General features: G+C 43.7%; 1 protein-coding gene across 2 annotated transcripts in view; it reads left to right on the top strand.

Moving 5' to 3' along the window:
• flt1 (fms related receptor tyrosine kinase 1) overlaps positions 1-24,283 on the top strand; it is a 315,859-nt gene that overhangs the window by 175,169 nt on the left and 116,407 nt on the right. For both annotated transcript variants that reach the window (XM_072476946.1, XM_072476945.1), the window contains exons 13-16: positions 5,385-5,699; positions 10,982-11,128; positions 12,360-12,491; positions 16,645-16,751. In XM_072476946.1, the coding sequence (XP_072333047.1) occupies positions 5,385-5,699; positions 10,982-11,128; positions 12,360-12,491; positions 16,645-16,751 (701 nt within the window). The remainder of the gene's footprint in view (positions 1-5,384; positions 5,700-10,981; positions 11,129-12,359; positions 12,492-16,644; positions 16,752-24,283) is intronic.

The raw sequence follows: 24,283 nt of genomic DNA, 5'->3' as shown, positions 1-24,283 counted from the left end.
GCACAGGCCCGCCCGCGGATCGGTGAGCCCCGATCGCGGGCCAGGCCACCGTGGGGGCACCCCCCCGGGGCCAGATCGCCCCGCGCCCCCCCCCAGGACCCCGGAGCCCGCCCACACCGCCTTGTCCCGCCGTTCAAAAGGTGGTTTAATCCACGCCGGCGGGACAGGCAATTTATCGGCGGGACTTCGGCCCATCCGGGCCGGAGAATCGAGCGGGGGGGCCCGCCAACCGGCGCAGCCCGATTCCCGCCCCCGCCGAACCTCTGGTGCCCGAGGCTTCGGCAACCGGCGGGGTCGGGATTCACGCTAGCCCCCGGCGATTCTCCGACCCGGCGGGGGGTCGGAGATTGTTGCCCTAGATCCTGTATCTATGTCATTCAGACACACACTGCATCCTTATCTGAGGAGTGACGGACAGTGTGCAATCATCAAAGAACATCTCTACTTATGACTTTATAAGAGCCTAAGGAATAGAAGCATGAGTCGACCATGATTGAGGGAAGGTCATCTTGTTGGTCCAGGAAACTATCCTGAAGAACCCCAACAGCAATGTGCTGGGGCTTAGATGATTGGCTTCAAATAATCACAACCATCTTCCTTCGTGCCAGGAATGATTCCAGCCAATGGAGTTTTCCCCATAATTCCAAATGACTTCAGTTTTACCAGCATTCCTTGATTGCACACTCAATCCAATTGATGTCATGGTGGCCCATCTCACCTCACCCCCAGAATTCAGTTTTTTTGTTCATATTTGAACAACATCTACAATGAGTTCTGGAGGCAGGTGGCCCTGGTGGAACTCAAACTGAACATGGCCATGAGGTTGTTGGTGAACAATGATGCATGATAGCACTATTGGCAGCCCCTTCCATCATTGAGAGTAGGCCATTGGGATGGCAATTAGCCAGATTGGATTTGCCTTTTATGTGGACAGGACAAACCTGAACAATTTTGCACCTTGTTGGGTAGATGCTAGTATTGTAGCTGTACTGGAAGACCTTGACTAGCAGGGAGTGGGATTTAACTAAATGGGAACAAAGTTCCAGAGCAACCATGTTTAGCCGTGTGTTTCCCGGCACTCACAGTGCTGAGAAACACCCCACTATTTAATGCACCCGTGGTTAGATCGGGGACTCAGCAGCCTCTGCATGGCTGAGACCACACATAGCTCCATTTTCTGCACTGAGGGGTTCCGGCAAGCAGCCGATCTTCCCCAAGCCCCAACTCAATATGAGGGGGTCCCCAGGCCCCCCCCCACACACCACCCCAACATCCATGCAGGGCACCCCCAGCCCGATTGCCACTGCATGAAGACTGCCAGCCCGGCACCTTGGCAGTGCTAACATGATATCCTGGAAGTGCCCCTCCCAGCTGGCACTACCAACTGGGCCCCTTGACAGTGCCAGGCTGGCACTCAGGTGGTACTACACTGCCCAGAGGGCAAGCACTTGGGCCTTCCAATCCCCGGGGAGACCCTCCACAAGTGTCATTCCGTCTGGTCCCCATTTGTGGAAACCAGCACTGAACGGCACTCACCCGAGGTCACCGAGGCAAAGGTGATACATCCCTACCCCTCGGGTGACTCATGAAACTGCACATTAAAATGAAACCAGCTGTCTATCTCTAATATGCTATTTGCCAAAAAATGATCCCGCCCACAATGGGCAGGATTTACATCGCAATGTCTCGCAAGATTATGTTAGATCTCGTGAGGCATTGCGGACCACATAGTTGCCAGTAGCATGATCTCCCAGCTTTTATCAGCCATGTTGTGCTGCAGCGCGCTGCTTTTCAGGTGCAACATGGCCATTCGATTGTGTGCAGTGTCTCTAGTTCTGGAGCACAAGTCTTCAGTGCTAGAGCTTGGGTGTTGTTGAATCCACAGCTCTTTCTATATCTAGTGCGCTGTTACTTGATATCACATGGTGTAAATCGAACTGACTGAGGATTGGCTATTGTAATGGTGGGAAATTCCATAGGAGGCTGAGGTGGATCATCCACCTGGCATTACTGGCTAAAGATGGTTACAAACATTTCAGTTTTGTAATTAGCACAGACGTCATCATTGAGGCTGGGTCCTGAGTTCGGGCTGGTGCAAGTTCAGTAGTTGTGTCACTCATGGATGTGGACATTCAGGTAGAATTTTCCACTTCTGGCTCAGGAAATAGTGCATTTGCAGGAAATAATACATGGCAGTTTTCCATCCACAAAAATTTATGGGTGGAAAATCACGAACTCGACTTGTGCAATTTCCCAATACGTTCTCCCAGCGTGTGCCAAGAATGTGGAAGTGGAAACTCCCCCACCCAATACACCCTTTAGGTTCCAAGAGCATAACCATTTGTTTGGAATACAAAGGTCTCTTCTTCCCCAAGAAATTATACCTCTGAGAGATCTCAGGAAAGGACGAGATAAAATTGCAAGAAATAATGTTCTGCGTTCCACTCACCCATTGGTTAAAGGGTTTTAAAGCTAAATGTCAGTTGTGACCCACAAGTTGCCAGGCAGTTGGAAATACATTGTGACACTTGTTGATTTGTGGTTTAGATTTCAAATCCTGTCACTGAGTCCTCAGTTTTTTCTGTATTGTTGGTCATATGTTTTCACAATGCGCATCGTATCTTATACAGCAAGTTCTCAGCTTCTAGTTCACAGCTCTCCTTCTCTGTTGGCACTCAGCAGGACTGTGGGTGTGTTAGTAATTACTACGGGTGAGACAGGAACAGGACTGCCTTATCTCCGAGATTTCCCAGTGTCACTTAATGCATTTTGTTTTGAGATTCTTGATGGTGCTTGGCAAAGATAAACAATATCTTCCATCAGGAAACCTGTGAGCTATTTCCAGAGGAAGTTTCAAATCGCTTAAGTAAATAAATTCCCTTTAAATTATTTCAAAGTGTGTTGGTTAGTTTGGAGGAAGATTGCAAAAGGCAGCACGGCTGTTGTTTTTCCATCAATTAATCCTGTTTTACAGTTAACCTATAATCTGTGAATGGTTCAGATATATCGACTTTTTTCTAAATATCGGGCTGTTGATTAATACCATTCTCAGGTGCAGAAGTTGGGCTTACCTTCTGGTGGCTTGATTTGCACTTCTCATTCCATATATTTTAAACCAATAAACTTAAATTCTGCTTTTAACCCCCATATTTAAAATGGCACTATTGGTCTTGTGACTACTTTGTCTATACCTATACCCTGATTCTAATTTAATAATGCTTTTATTTACATTGTTGTCTTAAAAAACAATTTTTGTCACATTGATTATATAATAGACTGTTTTTTATTGATAGGCTTCTGCATATTTTGAATGCATGAGCAGTATGTGACAGGGACATGAGACAAATAACTAATTTATTATGTAATTTTGATACGTAACTGGTTTATGAATAAGTTGACCTGAAATAATTGAATGGCATTGATGAAGGATGGACAATTGCAGAAGAATGTCCCAGTTACACCTGAGGGACAAAGTTGAAAATGAGGCGATATTGGACTTATACCTCTGATCTCTGAGTTGATAGATTTTGTATAGGTAGGTGCAATACCTGTACACTTACCTTTCCAAGTTACAGTCAATTCCAAATGAATGCAGACATAATCTAAGCATATTTCTGATCCATGAAAAGATGTACAATTTATAGGACTACCTCCTTTTCATCTCCTTCGGACAAAACTGATCCAGGTGGAGTGCATAAATGCAACATTTTGATCCCAGCACAAGGTGATAGAGCTTTATAAGCTTAGCACTGCCAAATTCCATCCAGAGCTTTATAGACATTTAATCACTTCTGTATGAGTTTATTTGCTTTTGTTGTGAGTTTTCTGTTGTGCTTAGGTTGAATTGCTGAATGAACAATTAAATGGCAGCAGTGGTGCAAAGGTTAGCCACTTGCCTATTTTTATCTGCAGGTTACAGGACTCCTTATCTAAGCACAATCCTGATCCAAACATAACAGTTCTTGGCAAACTAGTCAAAAGTTTATCAAGATCCAACAGTATTAGCATTGTACTACTCTGGTGTGTATTAACAACTTGCCTTCTCTTCCCTATTTCCACCACATGCTGTATATTTATAGCACCTTCCAATACCACTTTCATGAGTCATCATTAGAGGGTGCTGTGACAGACATTGGGTGGAAAACTGTTGGGTTTATCTTCATCAAAATATAGCCGATTGTAACCTTCCACTGCAATGTTTATCTCTCTGTTTTCTTGCTGGGATACAGTTCCATGGCCTGTTGAATCTGCCAAAGTGACTAATCTTCATGTCAGAGCCTGTACAAAGTATGTTGGTAGGCTTTTCCAATGTAATCTATCACAACTAAGTCGATTCCTTGTTCTCACTGGACATCCACACTTGGGCTTTTTGGAATAAGGATCATTGGATACAATTTTTTAAAAAAAATATTTACGGGATGTTGGCGTCTCTGGTTAAGGCAGCATTTATTGCCCATCCCTAGTTGACCTTCAGCAGGTGGTGGTGAGTTGTCTTCTTGAACCGCAGCAGTTCTTGAGGTGTAGGTACACCCACTGTGCTGTTAGGGAGGAAATTCCAGGATGTTGCCCTAGGAACAGTGAAGGATATATATTTCCAAGTCAGGGTGGTGAGTGACTTGGCGGGGAACCTCAGGCTTGTGGGGTTCCGAAGTATCTGCTGCTCTTGTCCTTCTAGATGGTAGTGGTTGGGGTTTGGAAGGTGCTGTCAAAGGAACCTTGATGAATTACTGCAGTTCATTTGTAGATGGTACACATGGCTGCCACTGCCACACATGGCGTTGAGCCTCTTGAGTGTTGTTGGAGCTGCACTCACCCAAGCAAGTGGAGAGTAATCAATTACACTCCTGCCTTGTGCCTTGTATATGGTGGACAGTCTTTGGGGGTCAAGAGGTTGCAGATTTACACTGAATTACTTTGGGGTTGTGCTTACTATGATGTGAGTTACTTACTGTAGAATCCCTAGCCTTTAACCAATCCTGGTAGCCACAGTATTAATATGGCTAGTCCAGTTCAATTTCTGATCAATGGTAACTCCCAGGATGTTGATTGTGGGGGATTCAACGATGGTAATGCCATAGAATGTCAAAGGGTGGTGGTTAGATCCTCTCTTGTAGGAGATGGTCATTGCCTGGCACTTGTGTGGTGCGAATGTAATTATGGGGGCATTGGTGGTGGTGGTGGGGGCGGGGGGGGAGGGTGGAGGAAGCTAATGACTTAATTGAGGATCAAACCAAAGATCTTCTAGGATTTAGTGCACCACTGCCTGCTGGATTGACCAACTAGATCACTATAACAGCTTAATTGTGACATTTGATTGGATTCATTAAAATTGATATTGAAAATGACCATTTCTCTTGACTATACATTTTTGTTTGTCTTATTAGATCTGCCTAACCAATTTGGATTTGAGATTGGTATGGGACATAATACATTCCCTATTGAAGGCGATGACCTGATTCTATTCTGCCGAGCCAATAAATTTTTATACTCGAACATTGCTTGCCGTCTTCTAAGCAGGGACAATCATACGACGTATCACCTCAGCAGCCTGAATAAGATCAACACCAAGGAATATTCAATTGCTTTGAACTTTATCATCAGAAATGTGTCTCTGGATCAATCTGGAACTTATGAGTGCACAGCCAGTAACGTTATCACTCAGGAAGAGACAACTCAAAAGCAGAGGATTTATATTCGAAGTGAGTAGATGTGTTTCTTTTAATGTGAATATGACACAAATGATACCAGGAGTTAAATAAAAGAGTATTGTGATTCTGACCATCTGTAAGTTTTATGGTTGTTACAAAAAACTATTGATCTAAAAATTGCAGATTTGCACTGAATTACTTTGGGGCTGTGCTTATTATGATGTGAATCAGATATGTACAATAAAATTCACTGTCACTAAATGTCAGTGGCCAACTAGTTGCACAATCTATTGTTGTCAATTCACCTCAACACGGTTATCCATAGAGATCTCTTGCATAATAGAAGTGGTACAGGCGACTGTATAATAGATAAGGGCTGATCGTTAGGCATGCAATCCAATATGCCTGTAACTGTTTCAGGGTGATGTGTCCATTTGTTAAAGGTTGTTAAGCCTGTCATTGAACAATAGTCATGTTATGGACAATCTATTAGATTACTGATGAAGCTGAGGGAGAGATTTTATTGCAATTTGTTTGGAAAAGTGAGCAATAATTCAAATGATTTGATCTAACTGAAATGTATTGGTGACACCTGACTGATGCTGTTTTAAATCAAAACATAATCGATCATCTGATCATTTTCTTATTTCTAATGACCTGAGGATAATGGGCTGGATTTACTGACCACCCCGCCGTGTGTCCTTTGGCAGCGGAGTCAGACCGCCAGCGGGATCTACGGACCCTGCCGTTGTCAAAAGGACTTCCCAGTGACAGCACCCCTCATCGCTGGGACACCCGTGCGCCGGTGTGGGACCGGAATTTCCCACGGCCGTGAACAGCCGGTAAATCCTGCCCAATGACTCAAGAATATGAACATAATTAAAATTGCAAATGTTAAACAATAATGGAAATCTACCAGTTAGTGATTTAAAAATAAATAGCACATTCAGTCTTCCATCCTCTATTTTGTGCCACCTATAAACAACAAATCCTTTATTCTTTTTGTTTTATTTTTGAACCAGCAAATACGTGGGGCTGGATTCTCCGGTCGCCGATGCCGAAATCGCATTTGGCAATCGGCCGGAAAATCACAGTTCCCGACCAAATCGGGGGCAGCGCCACTTTCGCGATGGTCTGCCCCCTCCAAAGTGGCGTACTCGCAGGGTATGCTGCGCCACTCATCAACGGCCTCAGGACACTGCCTGAGGCCCGCCACCCGATGCTCCGCCCCCGACTGACCGAGTTCCCGACGGCGTCGGTCACGTGTGGTCTCATCCATCGGGAGCTCGGCGAGGCGGGTGCGGACTCAGTATTCGGGCGCCACAGTCGGGGGAGGGCTGATCCGTGGGCAATGGGGACTTTATTAGGAGCTGGGGGCATTGTGGGGGAGGGGGTCCGGGAGCGCGAGCCGGCCAAAGCTGGGGGCACTATTTTATGGGTCGCGTTTGCAAGTGGCCTCCACCATGTAGCACAGCATAGCCGCTGCAGGCCACCGCTGTGCGCATGCGTGGCCATGGACCCGGAAATTCTCCAGGCCATATCGGCAGCTGGAGCTGGGTGCTCTACAGAGCCAGCATGCTAGTCCCCAGCAAAACGGGGAATCAGTGGCCATTTTACACCATTTTGTCTGGGGTAAAACGCTACCGTTCCCACGCCGGCGTGGGGACATAGCCCCAGAATCGGAGAATCCAGCCCATGTTATTTCAATAACCAAACACTTATGATTTAACTGGGTAGAAACAGTCTAGAACAAAGCAATCTTCTCTTGCATAATTACAAAACCAATAATTTTGTATTAATCAGATCAGAACTGCGTAACTGCATATAAAAGACTTGCAGCCAAAAGTTATATTTTGTTGGAGAATTTATTTAATAAATAATTAAGGTACATGCGGGAAAAACACTGAAATGTGGGGTAGGGTCTATCTGGTCTTTTTTATATATTTTAAAAATATTTATCTGTTAATTTTTGTTTCATTTTATAATTTTGTCTTTATTTCATTAGGTTTCCTCCTGCTCCATGCACTGTTTCCCATCTAAAACAGTGAACTGGAAACTTACCCCTAAGCCTCTGTCAGTGCCACTTTGTAACCAAATGCTAGGAAGTTTCTGAAGTTTTTCCATTTTTAATTTACTTTCCTTATTGTGCGAAAATGTTTTGTTCACTTTCTACTTGCTCTTGAGATCAACTGTGATCAGAGTCAGTCTGTGGAATTTGAGGGTGTGAACCTTTACCTTGAACGTACAATTGTGGAAATGAAAATAGAGCAATTTTTATAACCCACTGTGACACATTGGTTAGCACTTTTGTTTCACAGCGCCTGGGACCCGGGTTCGATTCCCGGCTTGGGTCACTGTCTGTGTGGAGTCTGCATGTTCTCCCCGTGTCTGCGTGGGTTTCCTCCGGGTGCTCCGGTTTCCTCCCACGAGTCCCGAAAGACGTGCTGTTAGGTGAATTGGATATTCTGAATTCTCCCTCAGTATATCCGAACAGGCGCCGGAGTGTGGCGACTAGGGGATTTTCTCAGCAACTTCATTGCAGTGACACTAATAAAGATTATTATGATTATTATTATTAACACATCAATCTGCAAAAGCAGTGTTACCCCTGTGGGGCAAGCATAAGAGCTGCGACAGTGTCGTTGAATATTTAACTTTTTATTTAGCGATTTTATTTTTGGTCATTGCTCACTTTCCATAGACTCCATAGTGCACCAAGTTCTCTCAGGTGGGGTCAAATGGACTACTCATATTATAACAAGATATACTAAGAAAACTTTCCATTAAAACAACTGGAGTAACAAAAATGTAAACTTGTCTGTCTCAAACGATATGTGTACAAAACCTGCACAAGGTTATTCTACTTGAATTGAGTGGTACATAATATTATGGGGCTATTTTCAAACCAAGTTGAGCTATGTTTTGTGAGTAAACCTGGTTCTTAACTTCAAACACACCATGACTGAAATAACCAACAGTGCCATATATTATCTGGAAAGCTCAGCCCAAACTAAAAAACTAAAAGTAACACAACTTTAGTAAAATATTACAGAGGTACTTGACGGAAATTACATGAACCAGGAAGAAACTTTGATGGACAATAGCATGATGCGCCTGTATGATATGCTTCAGCAAGCTCTTAGCAAATGAAGAATTCTTAAAATTCACTTTATCAGTACGTTCACAAGATGGCACAATCTTAAATTGTGTACTTACTCATTAATTAAGTGTTATGTGTCATTACAAAAGAAAAATCTTTTAATCATTTAACTTTTAATCATTTTTTTCTCTCTAATTATTTATCCGAATATTGAGTTACTGTTCCTGGCCATGTGAGGAAAATGAAATGTGGTATGGAGAGACAGTATTGTTTCATCCTTGATCATGTTTGATAAGCCTTGATTAAGGTCAGCATGGTAGCACTGTTGCTTCACAGCGCCAGGGTCCAAAGTTCGATTCCCGGCTTGGGTCACTGTCTGTGCGGAGTCTGCACTTTCTGCCCGTGTCTGCATGGGTTTCCTCTGGATGCTCCGGTTTCCTCCCACAAGTCCCGAAAGATATGCTTGTTGGGTGAATTGGACATTCTGAATTCTCCCTCTGTGTACCCGAACAGCCGCCGGAGTGTGGCGACTAGGGGATTTTCACTGTAACTTCATTGCAGTGTTACTTTAAACATACTTGTGACAATAATAAAGATTATTATTATTATATTTGTTAATTTGGCCCCCCTGCTGATTGTAACTCCTCTCATTCAGCAACTGCTTATGAAAATTGATTTTAAAAAACACAACACAAAAAATGTTCAACAGGAATGATTGTAGTTTTATCTTAAACTGTTTTATAAAGAATACTGATTAGGATACAATACTAGCTTTCAGATTTGCTTATTGCAAAACAGACTTCCCAGCAATAGGCCTCTGTGTATTGTTTCATACTTTGTGCTTGTGAATCTTTATTATTTTATTAACAAGTGTACACATTGTATCCGCTGTTAGGATTGCTTCTCAAAAAGGGCTGAAGCACTATATTTTAGTGTGTGTTTGTTTTATTAATGAAACAATGCCTGCAGTCTTCAGCAGAAGAGGATTTGAAGCGCTGTCTCAGATGTGTGTGCTGCAGTACTGCACTATGCCAGCTGGCTTCATGACAAGATGATTAGTATGTTATTCCATTTTGCATCAATTAAAAATAAGCAAGATTAATTGACAGATTGGCAATTAGTTGGTCTGGCTTCAACTCTGCATGAATTTTATTACATGCTGGAAATCACGTCCCAGTTATCTTTTTATTGGACACATCTGGACCACAGTGTTTAAAACGTGGTGGAAAAAAACAAACTTTTATAGATTTGAACATTGTTGTGAATGAAAGCTTTCAATAGCACGTAGTAAAGCGTATCCCATAAAGAAAAGCTACTCATTTGAGAGAGGTGGAACCAGACTGACAAAATCCAAACAGTTTCTCCTGCTTGTGAACTTCTAAGTGGACTTCCTCCTTTAAAAAGTGGCACAATGCCCTGAAACTGAACTTATCTTTCACATGGGAATAGCTTTTGTGGAGGGTAGAAAACAATAGAATTTCCCCCCTTGATATCAGGTTCACAGAGAATTTACTCATTTAAGGAGAAAACTAAAGATGGTAATTGTGAAAGTTTCTCTGCTAAGAATTGGCAAGTCTGTAATTATGTTCCCAGCATGATTATTTTACTTAAACCAAACAAACTTAGTAACTTAATGCACACAGATAACTTATTAAACTTGCACTTGTTGTGTTACTATAATGTTCCTTCCAGTTAATGTCCTTGCGCAGTTTCACAGCTGGCACCAACCTTCTGGTATTGTGTCTAAGTGAATAAATAACCCTCTTATTGTCATCACATTCATTATCTTCTGTTACCTTTGACAGCTTAAAGATTATTTTGACTATTTTCAAAGTGGAAATTCTCTCTATTATTTATGGAGAGTAATAAATGGAAATTGGAGCATCAGCAGCCATTACATTGAGCGTACCTATCGTTATGAACTCATTTTTTTCAGTTGTGAAAGCTTTGGAACCTATTCTATAATTCAAATATTGATTTTAAAGGTATATTCACATATATCTAATTGAAGGACTTGCATTTATTCTCATTTTAGCCAGGTCACTGAAAATCAAGCGTTCTAAATGGCATACATTGCCATATGTAATCTGAAAAAGTCAGGAGGCAAGATTTAATAGCCTGCCATCAGAAGTATCACTCTGAAGTCTAGAGAATACTTTGTAGCAAACCTACTTAGTGTGGTGATCTCCAACTACTATTTTTTAACCTAAACCTATGACTTCTTTGATTTCAGCTCAGGAAGCCCCATACCTTCTGCACAACTTAAGTAACCAGGAGGTGAACATCAGTAGTTTGATTACTTTGGAGTGCCAGGCAGAGGGCAGACCAATGCCCCAAATCATATGGTACAAAAACAACCAGAGACTACTTGTGGAACCAGGTATGGCTCCTACAGAAAATATACATGTTTACAATGTGAACCTAGAAATTACTATTGGTGAGGCCAGTGCGTGAATGCTTAATATATTTATGATATTCCTTTGAGATGTTAACCAGTCAAAATCAATGTAGCCTGGTATTATTAACAATTTCTAAACTATATCATTCTTAAAATGTTCCTGCAATTATTTTCACAAAATTGAAGTGGTATTACTGAAGTGGCAAGCTTGGCTTTCATTACCGTCATTTAGAAATTTACTTATATAGAATACTGGCATCCTAGGGCAGTACTGAAGTTTCAGCAGCACCAGGATTTAAACTATTGCTAGAGACACCTTTCGTAATGATCATTTTGTTTCTCACCATGCTCATACTATGCTTGTTTACTGTTTAGTGTTTAACATGATTTTTAAAAAATATATTTGGGGTGACAAAATAGCACAATGCATTAGTATTTCAAAAGCCTGTGCCATTTAGGAAGTGGTTTCATGTCTACGGCTCAGATGGATTTAGGTCTACAGTTCCCATGTGACAAGTTCATAGTATTGTCTGTCAGGGAAAAGGATCTGAGTAACCGTTTGATACTTTCCCACAGGCTGGAGGAAATCGATCAGAGCCACACCAGGGTGCCTCCAACCACTGGCGACCAATTAAAGTGATCTGCCACATAGGGCCCATTCTCACATGTGAAGAGAATGGTGATGGGAAAGTGCAATAAATTGGGGGGGGGGGGGGGGGGGGATTACAATATGTTTTTTAAAGAGATTTAAAAGCCTGAACTTTCTGTGTATAACATTCTGTATTCTGCTGAAGCTGATATATTAACATTATAAATTTCTGAGGTTATTTTGCAAATAAGATTGAATTCTTTTTATTTTCTATTCTAACACCCTATAATGTCTCGACAAAATGAGCATTGTGATAATTTGATTAACTTTGCACTTCATTATTGCACCAACATATAGGCAAAACAAACCAAATCTAATGCTATCTTTTACTCCTGTATGATTTGGGCAATACCGTTAAGAATAGACTAAATAGGAAGTTGTCTTTTTTCCCCGTAAAGGCAGTGTTTTTATAACAGTGTATCTGTATCATGCAGGATGTCATAGTATTAGATTGCTGTCTAGCTGCTCAACTTATAGATCTAAGTAAATGGAACCTAACAATAAACAAGATAAGGCTGCGTGGAATACATCAGTCTAATTCTCTGTCACATACTTCATACAAAGGTATTACCCTGGGACCAGGAAGCAAAACGTTAATTATTGAAAGAGTCAAAGAAGAGGATGAAGGCTTATATCAGTGCCAAGCCACAAACAGGAAAGGCTTTGTGGAGACTTCTGCTTACATCACTGTTCGAGGTAACTTGCAGAAGATATATGAGGGATGTTAAAGCCATTTTATAATGTAACTGCAAGTTAGAACTCTTCAACCCAAATGGTATAACTTCTAAATGAAGTGTTTTGGGACTGACACTGCTGCAGTGTCCACTTGAGTTCTTATATATTTGAAGTCACTCTGCGGTGACAAATTTTCAATTGGTGTTGATATTTTAAGAACAAGTTCATTGGAATATCCAATGAGTTGGCAGCAAGTTCTTTTGACATGAGTAGGATTTTGGTTGGGAGGTAGAAGGCAGAGAGTCGGGATGATGGGGACTTGTGCCAATTGGCACAATGTAACTACTGGTGCCCCCGAGGAATCTGGACAGCACCTTCAGTTTTCACTTTATCAATAACTTAAGATGAAGCAGCATTAGTATTTCCAAGTTTGCTGGTGACACCATAAGCTGGTGGTAAAGTACGTAGTGCAGGTGGAACAGAAGGCTGCAAAAGGACATTGATGGCAGATGGAAATCAATGCTGGGAAGTGTGTTGTCATCTACTTTGGAAGAAAGATTTGCCAGTCCATGTACTAAAAGGGACAGGTAGAAAAAAATAATTAAAATAACAAATTAAATGTTAGCCATTTTCTCAAGGGGGCTGGAAGTTCATAGAATACCAGAATTGTCATTGCACAGAAAGAGATACCATGCTGCGAAGGTATGAAGAAACAAAAATCTTTAAAAATTGTTTCTCTTCCATGTTCTCTTGTTTAAATTCTTTTCTAAACAATGGACAATTGCTGGGCTGATAAAATGACCACCGCTGGTTACAAGCAGATTCCAAACCATTCCAATGTACAACGGCTGACTCATCAGCCTCCTGGAATGTGACCAGTATTGGATGACCATTCCAGCCAAGTCAACACAAATGACTAGTGGACGAGATGTCTACACCAGCCAGCTTTGCACAAAGAGCTATTGTGACTCCTCATCTGAAATGTTGTGCTAATAGTTGCATAGTTACCTGTTCAAAAATACAATGGTATTTAACAAAGGTCCTTAAAGTACATAATTAGCTGAATGGCTTGTCCTGAATATCCCATCACATGACTGAGACAAAGGAATTCTGCCAGACAAAGCCACCTCAAAGAGCCTCATTGGACATTGACTGACTGAACTTCACTCAAGTGAATTAATGCAAATACCTTTTTGTTTTTTTTTGGAACTCACAATTTGAAACTTCTTTCCCTTTCTTTCTCTGCCTATCTACCTTGTATGCTCATGAGTGTGAAACTCTGTCACGATACATCCCTCTGGTCTTGAACGTGTTAATAAATCCTAGTTTTGTTGCATCTTAAAGAATTTGCTTTGGGATTATTGTTAACGTTGGACCTCATAAACTGTGTTTGGGAAACGCACCAAGGCCTATTTCAACAAGGGTATAAAGAACATTAAATCAGAAATTGAACTATCGCTGTCATGGACAGAATGAAATGAAATGAATGAAAATCGCTTATTGTCACAAGTAGGCTTCAAATGAAGTTACTGTGAAAAGTTCCTAGTCGCCACATTCCGGCGCCTGTTCGGGGAGGCTGGTACGGGAATTGAACCGTGCTGCTGGCCTGCCTTGGTCTGCTTTAAAAGCCAGCGATTTAGCCCAGTATGCTAAACCAGCCCCTTAGAAGGGATGAGCAGTAATAATAATTGGGCAGCATGGTGGCACAGAGGCTAGCACTGTTGCCTCACAGTGCCAGGGACCCGGGTTCTATTCCAGCCTTGGGTGACTGTGTGGAATTTTCAGATTCTCCCCGTGTCTGTGGTATGATATGAAGATTAGGTGGATTTGCCATGCTAAATTAGTGTTCAAAGATGTGCAGGTTATGTGGGGTTACGGGGCTAGGGCCAGGGAGTGGGTGTAGGTAGGGTGCACTTTTGGAGAGTCGGTGCAGACTCAATGGGCGGAATGGTTTTCTTCTACACAGTTGGGATTCTATGATTCTATGAATTCAATTCGCCTTGCCTTTTTGTATGTAACAGAGGCAGTTCAGCCTGTAATGTTCATGCTGGCCCTCTGAAAGAGCCATTCAGCTAGTCCCACTCCCTTGCCACTTCTCCCTAGCTCTCTATATTCTTTTTCTCGTTGGGTATTTTCTTTTGAAAGCCATGATTGAATCTGTATTCCATCCTAACCAGTCAGCACAGGGTTTCCAAGCCAATCTGCACATACTCGACTTCCTGAAGATGCCGCCAATTTCAGAATGGTAATGATAGTGAGTGTTGACAGTTCACTGTCAAATTCTCTCCACCTCATCCCAAAACCAAGCTCAATGGCAAGGTTACAATGCATTTTATACTCGGATAAACTTGTGAGGTAGCGCAGGGAGAAGCTGGATCTTTGCGGTGTGACACCACTCCTCTCCACACTACACCTTCCTCTTCCTTGTACAATAAAGCTCGACTCTGTGATGTGCAACTATTTCGAGGAACTAAGCAGAGACCAGATGCATCTAGTTTGGGGGAGATGTTGAATAGAATAGGACTTCAATTGCCTCTCTGCTTAATAGGAAGCAAGGTAAACATCTGAGCAAGAAAATAATAGAAAGACAGCTGACATGGACTTAATTGGGCAAATAGCCTATTACTGTGTGGTAATTACTTTATGGGTAACGCTTATGGGTAACAGGTTGGACATGGTAGCGGGCGTGGGGAGGGAGGGGAGGGGACAGGTGCGTGAGAATTGAGCTGAAGTACCCACATTCGATTTCCAACGTTGGGGAAATTGTCCACAATTAAGTTGGGGGTGGGAAGGTACCGATGTGGAATCCCAACTGGCAACAGTGTGATGTCCATCAGGCTGGTAAGGAGAACAATTATCCCTGAGCCCATTGAAATTTAATGTTGGTTCAGAGATTTAATGGGGCTCGAGTGACACTCCTGTGCCTCCCAAGGACCAGCCAGCTGGGTTTTCCAGTAGTATCAGAGAGTGGGACCCTCAATGTCAGGCCCAATTGAGGAAAGGGGGAGAGACCACTAATAGCCACCGCTCTCCCTCACCTCTCTGGCAACCCTATACTTGGGACCCCAACCTGTCCCTCTCACCTGTGTGCAGAGATCCAGTGGCAACCTCCTGGCTTGGCTTTGAAACATTACAGGCAGGTGGCCACTGCTCCCAATGGCACTGCTGGTCTCTGAATGACCTGCCGGCCTCTGAATGACCGGCAGCTCTTGGGAGTAGTATTTCTGTTACACCTAAGACTTGAATTCATGCAAGGTCCAATGCTGGCTAGTTAAGTGCCCGAGGGCTCTTAAGTTGTATTGGCCCTTCCCTGTGAAAGTGACAGCAGGAGCGAATTTGCCAGGGCTAGCTGCCAAGCAGTGGCTGCAGCTCAACTGAACACCAGCACCACTAGACAGGCAAGGCTGCTGCCAGTATGACATCCACTGGGCCTAGGGTCATCACTGAATCCCAGGCCAGAGGTCAGTGGTGGTGGGGGGCAGGGAGTGGGGGCTGGGGGAGTGGCTTGTGGCTGGGAGGAGGGGGGGGGGGAGGAGTGGTGCGGCTGGATGTTTTGAAGGCGAAGGAAGCTGGCAGCAAATGTAGTGGAATGGCTTTCAGTGGACGACCCCTTTCTGCTGGTCCCTCTTTCAGGCCTTTGTGTGGTGGACACCTCCCCCCACTGACTCCAGTGCCTGCAAGCAACCCTGCACATGTTTGCTTGTTATGCTCTTTGCAAAGTGAGCCCCCTGCCCATTGCTGGGTTAATATCGGCGGCAGCAGGGCAATACCCTAGGTGGAAAGTAATTGTCCACTTAACGGCCTCAATTGGTGATGGGGCAGGAAGGCTGTCCATGGGCTTTCTTGCAGCAGACTTAACTGGAGTGGAGGTGGGAAAGGGTGAGTTTCACAACCGCCACCCTCCTGTGTGATTAACCATGCCCGCCACTGGTTGGGCACAGGATTCCATCCTGCAAGTATGTGTTTATCATGGAAGACAAATACGGGATAATTAAATTTAAAAAGTCAAAAGTTTAGCATACATTTTATCAGATAAAATACATAAAAAGGAGAATAAAACCAAAGAAAAGCATTTGTGTTTTCCAAAAGAATTGGATGTGCAATATGAAGCTTTTAAAGATTTTAAAAGAAAAGAGTTCCGTATTTTTTTCTAATGTTCACTGTGTGTTTCCAGGACCAACAGAGAATTCAAACCTGGAGCTGATAACACTGACATGTACGTGTGTAGCTGCTGCACTCTTCTGGCTACTTCTGACTCTCTTCATTCGTAAACTCAAAAAGGTAAGTCCCAGCCACTCTGAAACATTAATGTTTGTTCTTTTGCCCACAGATGCTTTTTGATCTACTGAGTGCTTCCCAGCACATTCTGGTTTTGTTTCAAGACCACTCTTCTTGACATTAAACATTCTTGACATTATACCTCAGGGTACAGTAACAGCCAGTTTACATCTGAAAGCTATGCCAAATGTGTTGGAGATTTCCGTGCTTTGAAAACTTCATGGCTACATAACGATTCCAATTGCAATATTTAATCTTTGCTGTGAAGCACAGTATCACCGGAAAACACCTCTGGAGATGATACTCCGTTACATCAGAGGTACTAGTGTTGTTTCATTTATATTACAGTGCTCCTGCCAAAGCCAGGATAACCACAAGCGACAGCACCTTAATACAAAACAGCATTAATCTCACCATCATGTCACGCAGTGGTGTAAGGTTTTCTCAAGGATGCCTCAGTACCTAAAGATTATTATAGTAATGAGGCCCTAACCTCTTACGTATTGTATATCTTTAAAAATAAAGAGACATTCGCTGATCGGATTGAAGGATGTTTTAACAACAGAAAATCTCTCCTGGCTCACACCTCACACTTTATAAGATCTTTGAGTCACTTACTCAGAAGGAGGAACTGAGATGATTTCCCATTGCCTTTCTTAGAGTTTGCAATCTTCAGAGTACCTTCTCCCTGAATGGTTTATAATCAAGGCTAAAGAGCCCAACATACTCTATATAATGGAGTTAGGGAGAGCTGCACCAATGGGAAACAAAGTATTCCTGCAAAGGGAATCCCCATTTCCCATTATAGGGTAGCAGGCATTTGAATCTCCAACACCATCCCCCTTCAACAAAGAAGTCAATTGAAGATTCCAAAACTGGGAAAGATTTTAGCTAAGTAAGGGTATTAACAGGTATGGAACCAAAGTGGATAAAGGGATTTCAGGTACTAATCAGGGTGAAAGAGGCTCAAGGAGCCCGTTGCCATGATTGTGAAGAGTTTTGGTAATGGAGCAGATATGAGAAGCTGAGCTCAGTTTGAATAGGACTGAGCTTTAATTGGTAGCTAGCCAAAGATTGGAGTGGGCTGGTCAACTTGAATGGCCTTGGGCTTGCCAGCATTCAGCTGGAGGAGATCGTGGCTGATCCAGAGCTTGATATCAGATAAGCAATATGGGACAATGGAGGAAGCAGCAAAGGGTGAGCTGGGTTTCATCAGCATACATGTGGAAAATGACAAGACTTCTAGATAATTCACCAAGGAATAGTGAAGAGAAGGGCGTCCTGGATACACTCTGGTTCCAATCGTGATGACTATGAAAGCAGAAACTGAAAAAACGATATTGTCCAATATTTTCTGGGGGGGGTTTCAGATTCCAGCATCTGCAGTAATTTGCTTTTATTTAAGCAGAAACTTGGATGGGTTAAATAAAAGCAGCGAGGAGAGAAAAGTGTAGAAGACAATTGTTGGAGGAGGATGAAATGATATTGAAGGTGGTAGAAGAGGCTGAGCAGGATGACAGAGAGAGCCATGCCCGCAGTCATAAAATATGTTGTTTGTGACTTTGAATATTGCGGTTTAAATATTGTTGATGAGGGTGGAGGTGAGACAAGAGACAACTCAAACAAATGGAGAGAAAGAGGTAGGACCATGGCTGAAAAGCAACAACATATTTCGGAAGAAAAATACTGCCATTGCTGGAATCTGAAATAAAAGCAGAAAAGGTCAGGCCACATCTGTGAAGAGGGAAACAGAGTTACTGTTCAGGCCGTGACCTTTTATCAGAAATACTCAATCTGTTTCTTGCTTCACAGATGCTGCCTAACATGCTGAGTACTTCCAGCATTTTCTGTTTTTATAACCTATGCCAGGACCTTGGAAAGAAAGGAGAGACTGGATAGAATTTAGGTGGGTTTCTTTCAGGGGAGGTAGGGATGGACATCAGCTGGAATACTAATACTGTTGTTGCGTCAAGAGAAGAAATGAAATTGGTGCAATAAGGTCCCTCTGATGATCATGGAATTCTAGAGCAGGGGTTTTCAAAGAGTGGGTTGAGAACCATGGGTGAGTCGTGGGTGGATGTCAGGAGGGTAATGGAGCGATCAGTGGTGGCTTTCCCGTGGTGATCCTGATCACGGGAGAAGCACCCAACGGCAACTACCGCCATTTCTATAGCCGCCATTTAAATGAGAAGGGAACAAGAGGGACCTTATTGCGCCTGTTTTGGACAGCACGGTAGCACAATTGGATAGCACTGTGGCTTCACAGCGCTAGGGTCCCAGGTTCGATTCCCCGCTGGGTCACATTCTGTGCGGAGTCAGCACGTTCTCCCCGTGTCTGCGTGGGTTTCCTCCGGCTGCTCCAGTTTCCTCCCACAGTCCAAAGACAGGCAGGTTAGGTGGATTGGCCATGATAAATTGCCCTTAGTGACCAAAAAGGTTAGGAGGGGTTATTGGGTTACGGGGATAGGGTGGATGTGGGGGCTTAGGTGGGTCGGTGCAGACTCGATGGGCCGAATGGCCTCCTTCTGCACTGTATGTTCTATGTAACTATCTGTAAGGCTGTGTGCAGTCCTCTGGCCAGAAACAGCAGCAGTGAGCAGGTCACGCTTGAAGTGAAGCGCCCTGTATGGGCTCTAGGTACCAAATCATGGAGGAGAGTTTATTCCATTTTCTAACTGCCAGCAAGCAAGGCAACAGGACAGTGAAGCTGGATCATTTTCTTACAAGAAATAGACGGCTGGAGATACAAATAGGCAGTGGTACCTACTGGCCTGGATCTCACATCTGAATCTGCTGGAGAGAGCTGCCCAGGAGAGTCCAGGGCAGGACAGAACAGTGCTAGTGTTAGCTCTGTACAGAGCTCCAGGGCCTCTGTTTAACAGCCTACAAAGAAGAAACTTGCTTGGGAACAAAGCAGTATAAAGATGATTTCTTGAGGTATGGTTTTGTCAATTGTGCCATTGCAAATAAGGATGCAAAGCCCATGTGTGTTAAATGCAGAAAAATACTGGCAAATGAGAGAAGTTTCAGATTTTGAAAGAGAAGTGGTGGGTGAAAAATTATTTTTGAAGTTGAGATCCTGGGGTCAGTTATTAACTTACAGCTGACTCCAAATGAAAAGGCATGTTCTGCTCTACGCTTCCTGAAGTCGATGACAATCTCCTTCATTTTGTTGATCTTGAAGGAGAGATTATTGTCGTTGCACCGGTTCACCAGATTCTCCATCTCATTCCTGTACTCTGTCTCGTCATTGTTTGAAATCCGACCCACTACCGTGGTGTCATCAGCAAATTTGAAAATCGCGTTGGAGGGGAATTTTGCCACACAGTCACAGGTGTATAAGGAGTATAGTAGGGGGCTGAGGACACAGCCTTGTGGGGCACCGGTGTTGAGGATGATCGTGGAGGAGGTGTTGTTGCCTACTATCCTTACTGATTGTGGCCTGTGGGTTAGGAAGTTCAGGATCCAGTTGCAAAGGGAGGAGCCCAGGCCCAGGCCACGGAGTTTGGAGCTCAGTTGCATAGGAATAGTGATGTTGAAGGCTGAGTTTTTCTGAGGTTCTGTGGTTGTTCCACCAAGGTTTAGGGTTGCTGACCTTCCAGGATTGACCTGGAGTCTCCAGGAATTGAAGATCAATTTCCTAGACCCCGCTGTGTGCAGTCCTGGGGTCATTAAAAGCATCGGGACATTAAAAAAAGTGTCTTTTTTCTGAAGTTTTTCTTGAACATTTCCCCTTTATCAGATATAAAAATATTGAAAATGGGAGAACGGCTTTATGGCTGACAGTCAGCATCATGTAATGGGTGATGAGTCTTTCTGCTTTCCTACTGACGTATCAATAGGATGGATGTGTTGGCTGACTAATGGCTGGAGTGTGGGGGCAAAACCTCTGATGAAACCTTCAGGAAAACATTTAATCACAGTTGGTAACCCTATGATAGATGAGCAGAGGTACACCCAAGAAAAGTTACCCTCATAGGCCTGACCCGAAGTAGGGGGGAGGGGTGGCAGGGAAGGTTGCAAAAATACTAAGGCTGGGCAGTGTGTCATTTTCCAGGGATCACTTGTGCAGGGTTTTGGCAGGACAGGAGTCCCACTGTCTTCCTTTGTGTCCAATTAAAGATGTTAAAAAGCCGGTTTAGAGCTTGTCGGTGCCTGAAGTACTGGACAGCTTACCAATGCCACTAAAAACTGATCAGGCGGGTAAAGTGTGGGGATCGAGGCCTGGCTGCCACAGTGAATAACCTTGGCTCCATTCGAGGTTCAGGGGACAAAATGGGAACTGGGTGGTTGGTAAGGGAATGCCCTTGGCAAAAAGGTGGAAGGGAGAGTGGAAAGTGGGCCAAAACGCAGGGGCAAGACTTTCAAGGACAGCAAGACCTAGAAGGATTGGCCAAAGCTTGCAATGGGGGCACAACTGTCTGATTTTGTATTTCAAGGCGATGAGGAGCAAAATCTCATGGCTCAGGAGGGTATGGGAGAGAAAAGAAGGGCAGAAAGGCAACAGATGTCAAACCTGCAACACAGAATTGACCGCCAAAGATGGAGTTACCTGATGGTGATCAAAAACCAGTGCCAGGTGATGGCAACTCTCCAGAAAAATAGTGTCCTCCTCGCAAAGACCTCAAACTTTGCAGCAGTAATTGCTATGCCCTGCCAATAGCTATCAAAGTCAATGTGGCCTTGAATTTCTTCATTCTGGCTCCTTCCAAGGATTTATTGCGGACCCTAGTGACATCTCAAAAACAGCTGCACACCACTACATCTATCCCTGATGCCAGGGGCAATGGGTTTTGCCTCCATCTAGCTGGACTCCACCAGTTGCAGGGCATCATCAATTATACCCCTGTGGCTATCAAGTCCCTGAGTGACGAGCCAGTGAGATCCTTCAACAGAAAGACCTCCATTCCCTCAATATCCAGCAAGTGTAGAACCGCAAGAGCTTCATCCATTTGTACACTCAGGTCCCTGGCAGCTACCATGACCCCTTCACCGTCTGACAGTCCAAATCTTTATTCCAACCACCAAAGTGCTTGGATGGATCCTAGGGGAAGAGATGGTTACTGACCCATCTATGAAAACCCAAGAGAGAGGCACTAAGGTGATACAACCAACTCCACCTGTTCAGTAGGACAACCATTGAGCATGCCATTGGGCTTCTGAAGGTGTGATTCCATTGTCTTGGGTGATGCCCTTCCATAGGATCTTGCTCATGGTGGTTGGCTGTGCTTTCCATAACATGGTGCTCAAGAGAGATATGGACCTTAAGCACTGTGAGGTCCAGAGCATTGGGGGGTGAGCAGGAAATAAGAGAGGAGGAGGAATTGGAGGTGGAAAACATTTTTTAAAAGTTAATTTTACGGGATGTGGGCATTGCTGGCTAGACCAGCATTTATTGCCATCCCTAGTTGCCCTCCAGAAGATGGTGGTGAGCTGCCTTCTTGAGCTGATGCAGTCACTGTGATGTAGGTACACCCACTGTGCTATTAGGGAGGGGGTTCCAGGATCTTGACCCAGTAACAGTGAAAGAACGGCGATATATTTCTCAGTCAGGATGATGAATGACTTGGAGGGGAACCTCCAGGTGGTGGTGTTCCCAGGTATCTGCGGCTTTTGTCCTTGAGATGGTAGTGGTCATGGGTTTGGAAGGTGCTGCCTAAGGATCCTTAGTGAGTTCATACCACCTTGTAGATGGTACACATGGCTGCCACTGTTTATCGGTCATGGAGGGGCTGAATGTTTGTTGAAGGGGCAACAATCAAGCGGGTTGCTTTGTCCTGGATGGTTTTGAACTTTTTGAGTGTTGTTGGAGCTGCACTCATCCAGGCAAGTGGAGAGAAATCCACTGCACTCCTGTCTTGTGCCTTGTAGGTGGTGGACAGGCTTTGGGGATTCAGGAGGTGAATTACTCGCCGCAGGATTCCTAGCCATTGACATGCTCTGTAGGTCACATTATTCATCTGGCTAGTCCAGTTAAGTTTCTGGTCAATGAGAATTCCGAGGATGTTGATAATTCAGTGATGATAATGCCATTCAATGTCAAGGGGTAATGTTTAGATCCTCTCTTGTTGGGGATGGTCATTGCCTGACACTTGTGTGGCGCGAATGTTATTTGCCACTTGTCAGTCCAAGCCTGGATGTTGTCCAGGTCTTGCTGCATTTGGACATGAACTGTTTCAGTATCTAAAGAGTCACAAATGGTACTGAACATTGTGCAATCATCTGAGAACATCCCCATTTCTGATGATGGAAGGAAGCTGAGGTGGGTCATAGGACTATTAATCCAGAGCCCCATTGTAATCCTCTGGGGACCTGAGTTTGAATCCCATCACACCAGATGGTGGAATTTAAATTCAATAAAACATTTGGATTTAAAAGTCTCATGATGACCATGAAACCATTGTCGATTGTCCTAAAAACCTAACTGGTTCATTGGGAGACAGGGGCCTGGTAGTGAAAAGTCCCAGACTCATGCTGGTGGAATTTGAATTCAGTTAATAAATTTGGAATTGAAAGCTAGTGTCAATAGTTGGACCATGTCAGCTCTCATTGATTGATGTTGACACATGTCCTGGAGGGAAGGAAATCAGCTGTCCCCACCTGATCTGGCCTTCATGGGACTCCAGACCCACAACGATGTGGTTGACTGTTAAATGCCCTCTGAAGTGGCCGAGCAACTACTGAGTTGTATTCAACCGTGACAAAGAGATGATGCTGGATGGAAAGGTGTCCCTGCTGCACAATTAGCTATCGGCCTCCTGTCATCCTCTGGGTAAGAGGACCACCTTCTCCCCCTCACAGCCTCCAGCTTGGTAGAAATACTATAATGGTTCAAGGGTTCAAGTCACATCATGGAAGCTGGTTGAATTTAAATTCAACAAATTAATAAATTAAAGCTGGTCTCAGTAATGATGAACAAGAAATTATTGTAGATTGTCTGAAAAAAACTAATGTCACTAGCGTCCCTCAGCAAAGGATGTCCACAGTCCTTACCTGGTCTAGCCTACATGTGGCTCACAGCAATGTGGTTGATTCTGAAATGGCTGAGCAAACTGCTGAGATATACTAAACTGTTACAAAGTCAAAAGAGAATGAAACTGGACGGACCATCTGGCATCGACATAGGCACCTGGAAAGGTCAATGGCAAGGTCCTCTTTACGAGCATCTGGGGGCTTGTGCCAAAATTGGGAGAGTTGCCCCACAAAATAGTCAAGCAACAACATGACATACTCATACTCACGGAATCACAGAAAATGTCCCAGACACCACCCTCAACATTTCTGGTATGTCCTGTCCCACCGGACAGAACCACCAAAGATGGCTGCAGAGTTATATACAGTGAGGAAGGGTGGTCCTGAGCGTCCTCAACCTTGGTTTGATGAAAATTATGAATAGATCGCTGTTGAGTAGATATTCTATGCACTAAACATGTGAAAAATCTTCAGTTTTTTAATAGGAAGACATCTTCAGGATCTGTTCAGTGTCCATTGGGAACAGTTTCTTAAATTCATTCATATTAAATTAGTTTTTGAAA

This window comes from Scyliorhinus torazame, chromosome 15 (assembly GCF_047496885.1).
Source record: "Scyliorhinus torazame isolate Kashiwa2021f chromosome 15, sScyTor2.1, whole genome shotgun sequence".
Lineage (NCBI taxonomy): Eukaryota > Metazoa > Chordata > Chondrichthyes > Carcharhiniformes > Scyliorhinidae > Scyliorhinus > Scyliorhinus torazame.
Note: the sequence above shows the minus strand (reverse complement) of the source record. Positions and strands in the feature narration are given on the sequence as shown.